Genomic DNA, 12,289 nt, shown 5'->3' with positions numbered 1-12,289 from the left:
TGGCTATAAGCAGAAGTCTAGCTCAATCTTTCAAACACAAAAATATGACTATGTCTATTATTCAACACCCTTTAATGTGCCCCACTGCCCTTAAGATAAACATCTACATTCCTGACGTTGTCTAGAAGAACCTCCATGCTCTGTCCTCCTTAGCTTTTCAGATTCACTGCGGGTCTTTCTTTGCTCCTGCACCCTATCCATATTCCAGCGTCCAGGGGCCCCTGGCTTTGGCAGGCCAGGAGCTCCCCATGCTTCCTCTTCCTGAGTGCTTCCCACACTCTCTTACTGCTGCATGCTGAGCTCTACCCACCTTTCAGATTGAAAGGACAGTGTGCCTCTGCAGGGAACTGTCATCTACACACTGGACTTCTCCTTCTTCCATACCTTTGCTTTAGTTATGTCACAGCTAAATAAAGTTTCCCAAAACAAAGAGTTATGCTCTTCATCATTGCCAGGCCGTTGTTCATGCTAGTTCCTCTGCTCAGAATCTCCTTTCTGTTTTGTCTCAGACACTTCCTATTTGTCCTTTAAGATTCAAGGCATTATCACCTCCTCTTGAAAACTTTCCATATGCCTTACCCCTAATCCTCCTCCTATTTTCCTCCCCAGTTGGAATGAATTCCCTCCTCCACACTCTCCTAATACCTAAGCAGGCCTCCTTTGCTGTGCTTTACCAAACCCACCACAGAACTTTGTTTTCTAGTCATTCTCTCTAACTGGGGTGGAAATGGGGCTTGTCTGGTTCTCCTCTGTTTCCAGACCCCTGCAGGGTACCTTGCCTGGATCTAGCTTCTTCTCAGTGCTTCTTTGCTGATGAATTCATGGCTCTGCTGGGCTCTTGCTCCTGCTAAGCAGACAGGAGTGTGCAAGGAACACTGGCACTTTACAGGGGGTGCTCTGCCCTTGGGAAAGGAGTTACATTAATCAAGTAGAACAAATCATATTGGAAGCTATGGCCAATGCAATTAAGCCTTTGTCAAACTGCCTGACTTTGGCTCGAGATGAGAACATTGATGAAATGCCTCCCACCTGCCAGGGTTGGGGTCTGCTGAAATGGGCAATTACTGTGGGGAACAATCCATTACTTGGACTGTCAACAGTGTTTTTTCTCTCTCTAAATGCAGAATGAAGTGGAAAATGCCGCGGGAACTCAGTGGCATTTAATTTACTGATATGGCTCGGCAGGAGCCATTCTTTAACCTGGCTGTGACAGCAATAGTGTGGGGACAAGTGCTGGGCTGGGATGCATGGGGGAGCCGTTTAACCATCCCGTGCCTAGCTCTCCCCGTGTGTAACATTAAACTGATGGAAGAGAATGCTCATGGCACCCTTGTGGTTACTATGGTGATGGAGGACTGAGACACAATGTTGCACGGCCCCACAGCCTTGCCAATTTCTTTTGATACTGCTTGTTATTCCACAGAGGGAGAAGTGACTGGCAGGGCTCCATTTCTTCTTTGAAATGGGAACGTTTCTAGCAAGGCTTGGTGTGGAAAGACCATTATACCGGCTATTCTGGGCAGACAACTCAGGGTCACTGCACCGGGATGCTGACTCACCATGATGAGTAAGGCCACTCACCCTTTCTAGTGCTGGTGCATGTGGAAACATTTGTACAGCACGCCGGGCTGATTGGATGAGATGTTTAAAACCAGAAGGGACCTGGCCTGGGACTTTTGCTCCCCTGGTCCTGCCTGGGTGCTCCAGGGGCCAAACAGATAAGCATATTGGCTGCCTCTGACCAGTCAGGGAGCACGACTTCAGATCACCAGATCACTTGCCAACTGCAATGACTGTATCCCCAGCTAGAGGCTACCAGAAAACACAGATCCACGTAACCCATGCTGAAGGATGGCTGATCAGAAGGTCACAGGTTGCAAGGTGCGCTTGGGCACCCAGTAATATTGCTGCAGATTCTTTCCCAGGGCCCTGGAGCCAGGGTTGCGAAAACAAAGAATCATTCTTCGTTAATTTAAGTAAAAAAGATACTAGTAGAGACTTACAGAATCTCTGCGATGGCAGAGTAGGTCTTGAAGGCTCTGACACCAGGGTAGTGCTCAGACCACCCATGAATCTTTCCTAGTGCTAAATTACCCACTGCTTGAGGGTACACCACCAGCACTGGGCACCTGAAGCCCACCTGCACCCACTGATGGTGCCAGACACCAGGCACCCAAAGTCCACCTGAACCCAGTGATGATGCTGGGCACTGGGTACCTGAAGTCCACCCTGCACCCACTTGGGTGGGCAAGTGGATGACAGACATTTACCCCTTGTCCCATCAGCTAAGCCAGAGAAGGAAATATGGCCTCTGCTGTGCTAAGTGTTGTCTCCTCTTTCCATACTTGAGAAGCTGCTTCTTTCTGGACACTTCTAATGGGTCATTGTGTTGGTTGGTTTAAGAAATAGTACATTTTATTGCTTCCATGAATTTACATTATTTTTGCCCTTTAAGCCTCACTTTGAGAAAAAGAGATGATTTCTGAGAGGACAGAGTTGGGGTGGGAAGAGATATTCTGGGTTATGTGCTCCTGTCCCAGGGTACTTGGCATCATGCCAGCGTCACTGGCTCCACCGTGGTGGAAGATGCCGTGGCACGGGCTCCCAAATCAGCCTGCGAATCCAGCATCAGCTGTTCTTATTAGCTCAACACTAGCCACCAACCAAGATGTGCTTACCTTCTTTATGCCCTTAAGGTCCACCCCATAATTTCTTTTCATCTCACAACATCCCGGGGCCAAACTGGTTTTCCTTTAAGTTTCTCCAGCTGCCATGAAGGCGAAGGATGAACAGCTGTCATTCCTCCTGCCTCAGAGCACTTCAGAAAGGGAAGAGTCTGGACCTGAGTGTACCCCAGCCCTGTCCTGTGAGACGCTGCCTAGCTGGGAAGCCCTGCAGGGCGGCAGATGGAAGACCCATGTGGCTGGCTCGCAGTCATTCACGGGGGAGGCATCTGAAAGTGCCGGTGTTAATCTTATTAGCCCATGAGGCCCTCTTGCCACGATGAAATGTGTAAATATTTGTAAATTAACTTCAGCTGCCAGGATGGGTAACATGATAAGGCAAGTGAACTTTCCAGAGATCAGACGTTCACGAGCATGACAAGCAAATACCACCAGTCGCACATGCCACTGCTGGAGCCTTGGGCCAAGATGTGTCTCACAAGCATGTCCCAGGAAACCCCACTGTTGATGCCCTGCAGGGTGAGGCCCCTGTGAGTCTGGGAACGTACCTGTTGAAATGGTGCTCCGGGCTTGGCTGGCCACTGGCTGGGCTGAGTGCCGCAGACAGCTGCCTGTTGGGGGCGAGGCTGTGGGGTGCTGGACGTGGGCCTGGGGAGTGGTGATGGGCAGGGCAGGCCTGGTGGCAGTGGCCAGGCTGCTCAGACTCCCACTGCCTGGGTGCATGGTTGTGGTTATCCCTTTGGCCAGTGGAGACCCTCCGACCACATTATTCCGGGGTGGCCCTGCCCCTCCTGCAGGCACCCTGTGGAGAGAAAGCAGAAGGAATTCTGATGAGAGGCTCAGAGGTAATGGCGCCACGTGGGCCTCTGGCAGAGCCTCGCTCTGACCTGCTGGCTCTGAGAGATGAAGGCCAACTCTTCTGGGGACAAAGTCCTAAAACAGTGTTCATCACTGGCAGAAGGGCCCCCTTTACAAGAACTTCACAGGGTGCAAACTGTCAGTGTGAAATATTTAACAAATAGCAACGCCACCCTGAGAAACAGAGGAATGAACCGAATCAAATCTTTTATACCACAGCTACTGCCTTAGTTTGTTCTTACAAACAGCTGTGTGTCTCCAGATACACCCAGAAAGAACAGATGACTCAGTCATGTCCCGCAAGGCCTTGACGCATCCAGCACGTTGGGGAAAGGATGCAAAGATGCTGGCCCCCTCTGGGCACGACTGCCACCTCACACCTGCTGGCTGCTGGGAAAGGGTACACACAGCACGACATCCTTCTGAATGTCTGAGAGCTTGCAGTTCCATACCAGAAATAGATGGCCTTTCACTCTGAACTTTCCAGATGAAATCAGCTCACACAAGAGGAACACAGCCACTCTGGAAATTAGGTTTTTCACGCTTCCCTCTGTGTATTTGTACTTAACCTATGTCCTGGAGGTAGTGATGTGAAAGATGGCAGAGTTAGGGGCTTGGAAGCTTCTGTGGATTGTTTCAGCGGACTTAAATGTCTTCCATTTGTCCAAGAGCTGGGTAAATTCCTGTTTCCGTCCCTTCAGGATCTTATTCCAAGACATACCAAAAGCCACAGGTGGGAGAACAGGCTGCCTGCCCCCTGTCTCCTGGGCCTGGTCCAGCCATCTCCCTGTGGCTGGTACCACTGGGCATGACCTCTAGCAGCGAAGCTCCCGGCAACACAGAGTGAGGGCTTCTGCACAGCAGCTGAGAGGAGAGGGGCCTCTTGGAAAAGGACTCACCTGCTAAGGAACCTGGGTGGTATCCTCCTTCCCCAGCTCTCAGAGCTGTGCTGAACTTCACCCCAGCAATCAAGCTTGTTAGCAGGTCAGCCAAAACCATGAATTTAAAAATCCCATTTGCTATCCATTGAGCTCACTTTCCCCTGAGGAAATCATTTTTAAAAACTAAATAAAGTGGGCTCACAAATGAGTCACTAATTTGCAAGGTGATATTGACAAGTCTGAACACAACAGACACAGACACACCTCTGCCTCTCATGACAGCAGAAAACCCTCTCCCTCTGCCCTCATGGCAGGATGGCACAGATACCCTTGGCTAGTCCTACTTCCTTAGTGCGTGCCGTCACGGGAAGAGCCACACACCTGCTCCTGCACCGGGTTTTTAAATGAACTCAGAATGCTTAACTCTGAGCACTATACTCGCAGCCCCGAGAGCCCACCAGCACTCCAGGGCCTCCCAGCATGATGGAGGCAAGCACAGCTGGTGGATCCAGGTCTATGCAGGAAGGGGTAGGCCTTCACCCACCCTCCAATCACTGCCAGATAAGGCATCGCCTTCTGCTGGGTGGCTTTGGCAACTGTCCTGAACCCAGTAGGGATCAAGAAAGTATAAGTCCTGGGGGCACAGCCTTGGAGGGGGACAGCTGTCTTCCACTTCCAGGGATAAAGACCAAGGCCAGATTTGCTGTTTTGTGCTGAGCTATGGATTGCAGTGAGGGACCCACGGCCTCTAACATACTGACCGGGGGGGCAGCCGACCCGGGGGCGGTTCCTTCTCTAAGGAACCACAGAGGACACTCAATGACCTCCCAACACTGCAGTTACCGGGGCTAGATTTGGAGTGACTTTTGCTTAATGTTTATTCCTGGCTCTGCCATTCTTTAGAAAACACACACCAACAGGGCTTGAGGAGAGTGAGCAACCATGAGGTGCACAGCAGAGGTGGAGGGAGGGGCCCGGGCCCCCCTAAGAGCTCCAGTGTCAGGAGCTGGAGGATCTTCCCATAACAAACTCCCTGGCAGCAGGAGAAGACAGTTCTTGAGGAGACATTTTGATCAGAACAACTAGATTTCATTTATTGATTTGATCTGCATTTATTGAGCACCTCGTATATGAACATGGTATGCAAGAAGCCAGGGAAACAAAGCTAGAGATGGCTACTGTGGCCCAGGGGCTGGCCTGTGAGGGGGGATCCTGCATGCCTGTAGATGACCGTAACAGGCAGAACTTGTCAGTGGGCCGCTTGGGATGACATGGTGGGCAGAGCTGTCCATCCCGACTATGGCACAGGCAAGGATGAAGGCCTCCAGGCAAGGCTTCATATAGCAAGTGGGCTTAGGACCCAGCTCTTGAAGGATATTCAGTGATTTAATTCAGAAGCAGGAAGAGGGTGGAAGGCATTCCAGTATTGTGGGGGTGAGGGCCACCTAAGAGAGCTCCCCATGGTGACACTGACTGACGCATGTCAGGAGTTGCCCGGCCAGGCGGTGGAGGGCCCCAGTGCCACGCAAGGAAGCCGGACTTAAACCGCAGGCTTTACATCTCTGAAGGTCTGTGGCAGTTCTCAGGTAACGATAAAGGAAGAATCAGAGGAGAGAAACTGGAAACTGGGAAGCCGATGGCCTCCCTCAGAAGCTGCTGCTGTAACCTGCTGCGTGGAGGAAGAACTTGCCTCCTCATACAAGAGTAGGGCGTGTGACAGAGTGATGCCCCCAGCAAGGCGGGTGAGCCCGGAGGTGTGGACACCTGCCATCTCAGGCTGCGCCTTCCTGGAGGGCGCCAGCTGGTCAGGGAGTCCCCTAATCTAGAGGGGTGACCTGTGCTTTCCTGGAAGGGCTATCTGATGACACGACAAGTGAGCCCAACTCCAGGCCAAGGGCTTCAAGCACAGGCCGGTTGCAGGCTGAGAGAGCCAACCCATAGCTACTGGCGTGGGAAATCCAGACCAGAGACCTTCGGGGCTACACACGCTGGGCAAGTCAACCCACACCACTGATGAAGCCCCAGAAGGCTGTGGGCAGCTCACCCCCTAAGCAGCCACCCCGCTGACCAGGTGGCTGGGGTTGGGGGGGGTGCATTTCCTGAGGTCCCTCTGCAGTTTGCTTCTCAAGCTTTTCCCGGCTGAGCATCACCTGAGCAAAGGATTTCTAACTGCCCCTTTAGCCCTGTGCCTGCAGACCTGTCAGCCTTTGGGCAACTCCATCAATCCCTAGGCCCTTTCTGGGCACCTCGAGAGAGGCCCTGGCTGAAAATTGCCTTGGGAACTAGAGCTGCTCATATCAACAACACATGTGTCCCGAGAACACTCTGCAAGTAGGAATCAGCCCAGCAATCAATGCAGGGTCTACAGGTTATTTAATTGTTTCCACTGTAGCCCTGTTCCAAAGACAGGAGAAACCCAAGGCCACGTCTTTCACTTGTGTGTGTGTGCTGCAGTGTCAACACAGGGCCACGCCCAGTGAGGCTGACTGATATCACCAAGCTGTGGACCCTCATCTCAGTGAAAAATTCCCAGACAACCCCCTTGTCTCCTCAGTGACTCTAAAATTACGTATTCTATTTTATAAAAGTAGTAGAACAAAGAACTTATTAAACACTGACAACACAAAGAAAAAAAACCTATTACCACGATGCGACCACTCAACAATTATTAACCTTTGGGAATATATCATTTTTCCTTTGCATATTTGTATATAGTGTTTTACATATCACACATCTATATGTGATGACACACAAGCATACATACTGCACACACAAGCATACATACTGCGTACACACATGTTGTACCTACATTATGCACACGTGCACACACATTGTGCTTACAGTATGCATACGCACAGGCACGCACTGCATATACACTGCACACATGTACAAATACCATACACACAAGCACACAGAAGCGTGCACACACTCTGCACACGCATACACACTGAATACGCACTGTATGACCTATCGTCGGCACACACTGTCTTCAATTAACACACACTCACACTTGAGACCCCACTCTGGTGACTTTCCTGTCCCTGCTCCTCCTGTTCCCGTTCTTCTCCCCTGGGTGGCCAATGTCTGCTGAGGACAGCCAAGGAGTTGAGTGCAAACGCAGCTCAGAAGGTGAAATGCGGGCCTGGGGACGCCAGCGGGGGCTGAACCCTGGGCACTGGAGGCCTTGCTGCCTTCTGGGCCCGGCTCACAGAGTAACCTCCATCAGTAACAACAGCGGTAAGGCATGTAGGTCCTTGCCCTCTCCTTGCCCAGGCTGCCACCACCATGCCCTTACCTGGAAACGGGTGTCACGTAGTTTCCGGGGAACACCCCAGAGACCCCGGTCCTCAGGGATGCCCCCTTGAACCAGCCATCCTGACACTTCTCGAGGACCCGGTACATCTCTCCCTTGTGCAGCTCCAGCTCGTCACTCTTCTGGGGCTTGTAGGCATAGAGCGCCAGGTACCTGCGGGCAAAGCATGGGGCCAGTGTCAGTGGGAGCCCTCCTGGGGAACAGGGGACTGGCCGGCGTTCCTAGGGGGAGGTTATCTTTGGAGGAACCCAACCTAAAAAGACCCACTAGTGTCTATGGGGGCTCTGCAGTTTACAGAGGCCCCACACACCCTCCCCAGCTCACTCCTCACAACGAACCACGAGGCAGGGGAGGGAGGGGGCCTGCAGGGAGCTGCCTGCAGGGGAGGGGTGTGCCTGTCACCCACAGCCTTAGGAGGATTCCACCTGTCCATCTAACAAGATGGGAAGGCAGCTCAGTAAGGCACATTGACCCCAAAGCCCTCGAGGACCTCTGAACTGCATCCCAGGGCCAGGTCTTTGGACTTTCCCGTGGTTTCCTCTTCTTCACACTGTCTAAAGTCGGATGCTCTGAGCAAGAGAAACCTTAGGGAAAACTGAGGATGAGCTAAGCTAGTCTTGGGCTGGGTTTTCCTCACTTAATCTAACCTGGACTGGTTTTCCTGCCTGGCTTATCCAATCAACCAGAGCTGGAAGAGACCTCAGAGGCCCTTTTTAAGGGAAAGGTGGTTAAGTTAGAAAACTGTGGTTGCACACTTTCTTGCAGTAATTGTGCCATGATTAATTATTTGACCTTTTTTTTTTTTGAGACAGCATCTCACCCTGTCACCTAGGCTGGAGTGCAGTGGTGCAAACATAGCTCACTGCAGCCTCAACCGCCTGGGCTGCAGTGATCCTCCCTCCTCAGCCTCCCAAGTAGCTGGGACCACAGGTGTGTGCCACCGTGCTGGCTAAGTTTTTTATTTTTTGTAAAGATGGGGTCCCCCTATGTTGCCCAGACTGGTCTTGAGCTCCTAGTCTCAAGCAATCCTCCCATTTCAGCCTCCCCAAAATGCTGGGATTACCCCGCCCTTAATTTTAAGTCTTATTTGCAAACAAGAAAAGATTAAATTTAGTGGTGAAAATCCTAGCTTAGGGTTTAGATGCTGTGCCTCCAACTCAGCCCATGGGCCAAGCTACTCTCATAAAATACTTAACTATACCCTCTATCTTTTCCTTATAAGGACTGGATAATACTTACAAAAGTGCTCTGCTACTTTTGGGATTTGGGGAAGGTTGGTTTTGAACGGATGGAGAGAACCGATCAGATTATTTTTATTTGCTCACAAGATTCAGCCACAGAAGCTGGTGGAGGCCTCAGTTCAATAAGAGACCAAAGATGAATGTTAATGAAGAGTCATCTGGTGGATCTCACACCAGTGCAGGCTGCCGGGTGGGGATATTGACCCTCTCCAGTGGCTTGTGGACACAGTATGTCTCTGGGGATGTGAGGGAAGCTCACAGACCCCAAACTGCACCCTCCTGATGCTGGAGGAAACTTCTACAGTGAAAACAGAAACAGAATGCAGCTCACGAGGGCTCAAGCAGGAAAAAGGGAGGACCAGTGTGGAATATTCTGGAACAGCATGAGAACCTTGTAGAGATTAAAAGTTTCTTGGCCTTAACATGAAATCTGCCACCCTTTTCGAACATCCTAATCCTACATAGCAAGGCCCTCTGCCCTCATTCAATGACCTTGGCTATTTCCTTTGTTTACAGGTGTCCCTCATGCCCTCCCCCTAGGGACATCCTGTGGGCTTCAACTATGGCTGGCATCTTTGTTTCTTTCCCTGTTTGAAATGGTGAACACTGACAGTGACGTTAGGACAACTCTGGGCTTCAGGAGGACACACAAAGCCATCAGGAGAGGAACTCTACCCGCCCCCCAACCGTGTTCACAGTTCCAATGCTATGTCCAGGTGACAAATGGAGAGAACCCAGGGTGTGATTCTGTTCTGATCACCATAGAGGAAATACACTAAGGGAAAAGTCCAGTGAAAATGACAAACAACTGCAGCCAACATGTGCCTATGTACTGTGCAGAGAAGCTGGAGGGGAGGAGAGGAGAATGGGGAGGGATGGAGAAGGAGAGGGGATGAGAGAGATGGAGTAAGGGGGAGGTAGGAGGAGGGGGAGGAAGGAGGAGGAGATGGGAAGGGGATGGGAGAGGATGGGGAGAGGATAGAGGAGGAAAGAGAAGGGGAGGGGAGAGGAGGAAAGAGAAGGGGAGGGGAGAGGAGGAAAGAGAAGGAGAGGGGAGAGGAGGAAAGAGAAGGGGAGCAGAGGGGAGGGTGGCTTCCACACAGCCTGGGCTGAGGCAAACGAAGGCAGACGAGGAGAGGAAGAGTGCAGAGACGGCTTGGATCCGTGGAAGGCTTATGAATCAGTAACAGTGATGCACAAAGTGATGTGCCTGCTCTCAAAGAAATACAGTTGAATGTAAATCCTGCTTAAGTTAGCCTCATCTGTTGCTTTATGGTGTCAGAACAGTTTGCTTCAGTGGCCACACGCAGAATGTGCAGCCGGGCTGGCTCCTGGCCAGGGGCGGGTGGTATGCGACTCAGGCTGCACCAACAGTTCCTTTTAGTTGGTTCTGGGGTCCAGGGCTGCCTTTGCTCTGGAGTGGGGGGTTCATCAGCTGCCAAGGCAGGCTCAGAACACACCCAAGCTGCTGACCACAGCTTATGGACTCCTCTCCCTCCTGCTCCTGGGCTGGCCTGGTAGGCAAGGTACACAGCTGGGGGCTCAGTGGCCTGTGCTCCGTGGAGGCCTTATTCCATGGATTGGCTGTGGCTATACGCCGACTGGGGCTGGGCTACTTCTCCCTCCAGACCACTGCTCCTGCATAGCATGGAGCTCGGTGGCCTGGGAGCATGGAACCTCTAGCAGGGCTATCTCTGCTCAGGAGGCCCTGTGCAACATGCTTCCTCCCCAGGGCTGTCTGTGGCCTTCTTGCAGAGGTTTCACGGCTGCGGACACAAAAGTTCGAGGGGATGGAGCTTCTGTCCATGGTCACGCATGTTTAGGGTTAGGGCCAGGGCTGGGCTGCTGGAGCTGTCAATGCGGCCTGGGGCACAGCTGCGGCAGGGCTTGGGCAAGGTGAGAGCGGCAGTCGCACCAAGGTGTGGCTCGGGGAGGCTGGGGTCCTTAAGGGGGTATGCAGGTCCCCTCGCTCCAAGCACAGGCCTGGTGTGGCCCAGCCGTAGGGAGATGCTGCCCTGACGTGCACCAGGGCACTAGTGCACTTGGCCTCTTTGTCTTATTTTAAGTTTGTTCTGTCGATGAGTAATCCTTCACTCTGGTCTCTGTTTAAAGATCGGCCTCTAGGTGCAGGTTGCTGGGGGGAAGCGGAATGTAAATAAGTCTGGCTTCACTTTGGAAAATCTCTTCTTGGCCTACTTTTTTTCCTCTGGGCACCTCGTAGGGTACGCCAAAAGCAGATGGATGTGCTGGGTCTGTTTTCTGGCATGCGGCTCATGTTGAGTGGGCCCTGGCCCAGGTGGGGGTCACCTACATCTGCTGTCCTCCCTGAGGTACTCAAGAGGAGGCCTTGGAAGGACCACACTGAAGAGCAATTTGTGTTGAGACCGGCCCTTCCCAACCTGCCTCCCTCCCACCTCTCAGGGTCTCTGTTGCTGCCCCCTGCAGCCACAGTGGCATCGCCTGTTACCCTGTTTCCCACCAACGTCTGTGAATTGTGTCCTGTCAGGACTGCCAGTTCAGAGTCTCCTGGCTGAGCTGGACAGCGTCCCCTGCACTCAGTGGCGAGCCAGTCCTCATAGACACATGTACCTGGGCCTGGCATGGCAGGGAGAACCAGGTGGCACCTGTAGGTAGCAGGGCTCACATCATCCTAGCTCCCGGGCCCGACTCTCACCTTCCATTTGCTTCAAAACACCTTGGCAGCTCAACACAGGCCCTGCGGAGTGCTCAGGGCATCTCCATAACACCCGAGACCAGCCACGGCCACCCTGCATGCTCAGCCATCACCTCTGCAGATTCTCACAGGTTGATACTTCAAGCACTTATTTAAGGCAATCATGGGATTTTAGGATCAGAAAGCCTTCCTCACCGCTGCCTGGTAGCATATATAGGGCTTTCATGCCAATTAGAAAAAGCACCTCTTGAGGGCAGGTTGCTGAGGACAAGTACAGCCTCCTCCAGGCATGGTGTGCAGTCAGGCATGGGGCTAGGGGCTCACTGCACCCGGGATGGTGCACAGACAGGATAGGCTGGCGGCTGGGCCGACTCGGCTGACCCAGCTGGGCATGGCATGTGTCTGCTTTCACGTGCAGCCTGTTGAAACTAACAGCACAGCCTTCACTTACCCCTACCACTTCCTTATTTCTATAGCAAGATCTTCACTTGCTGCTAATTGTCTGCAGATTTCTCTTCTGCTCTAATCAGAGTAAACCGAAGTATTTTAGTGCCTTCACTAATTTCATCCCCTTTCTCCTCTAGATGGTGGCTTGCTCATGCTTCTTCTAAAATAAGTAAACAATTCCCAGTTCTCCT

General features: G+C 52.1%; 1 protein-coding gene across 1 annotated transcript in view; it reads right to left on the bottom strand.

The window, feature by feature from the left end:
- Positions 1-12,289, bottom strand: part of LOC108538916 (SH3 domain-containing RING finger protein 3) — a 138,782-nt gene that overhangs the window by 64,464 nt on the left and 62,029 nt on the right. The window contains exons 5-6 of the mRNA XM_017887244.1: positions 7,719-7,889; positions 3,233-3,486 (exon numbers count right to left, since the gene is read on the bottom strand). Of these exons, the coding sequence (XP_017742733.1) occupies positions 3,233-3,486; positions 7,719-7,889 (425 nt within the window). The remainder of the gene's footprint in view (positions 1-3,232; positions 3,487-7,718; positions 7,890-12,289) is intronic.

Source organism: Rhinopithecus bieti, unplaced genomic scaffold, assembly GCF_001698545.2.
Source record: "Rhinopithecus bieti isolate Rb0 unplaced genomic scaffold, ASM169854v2 scaffold_15133, whole genome shotgun sequence".
In the NCBI taxonomy this organism is placed as follows: domain Eukaryota; kingdom Metazoa; phylum Chordata; class Mammalia; order Primates; family Cercopithecidae; genus Rhinopithecus; species Rhinopithecus bieti.
This window is presented reverse-complemented; position numbering and strand designations above follow the sequence as displayed.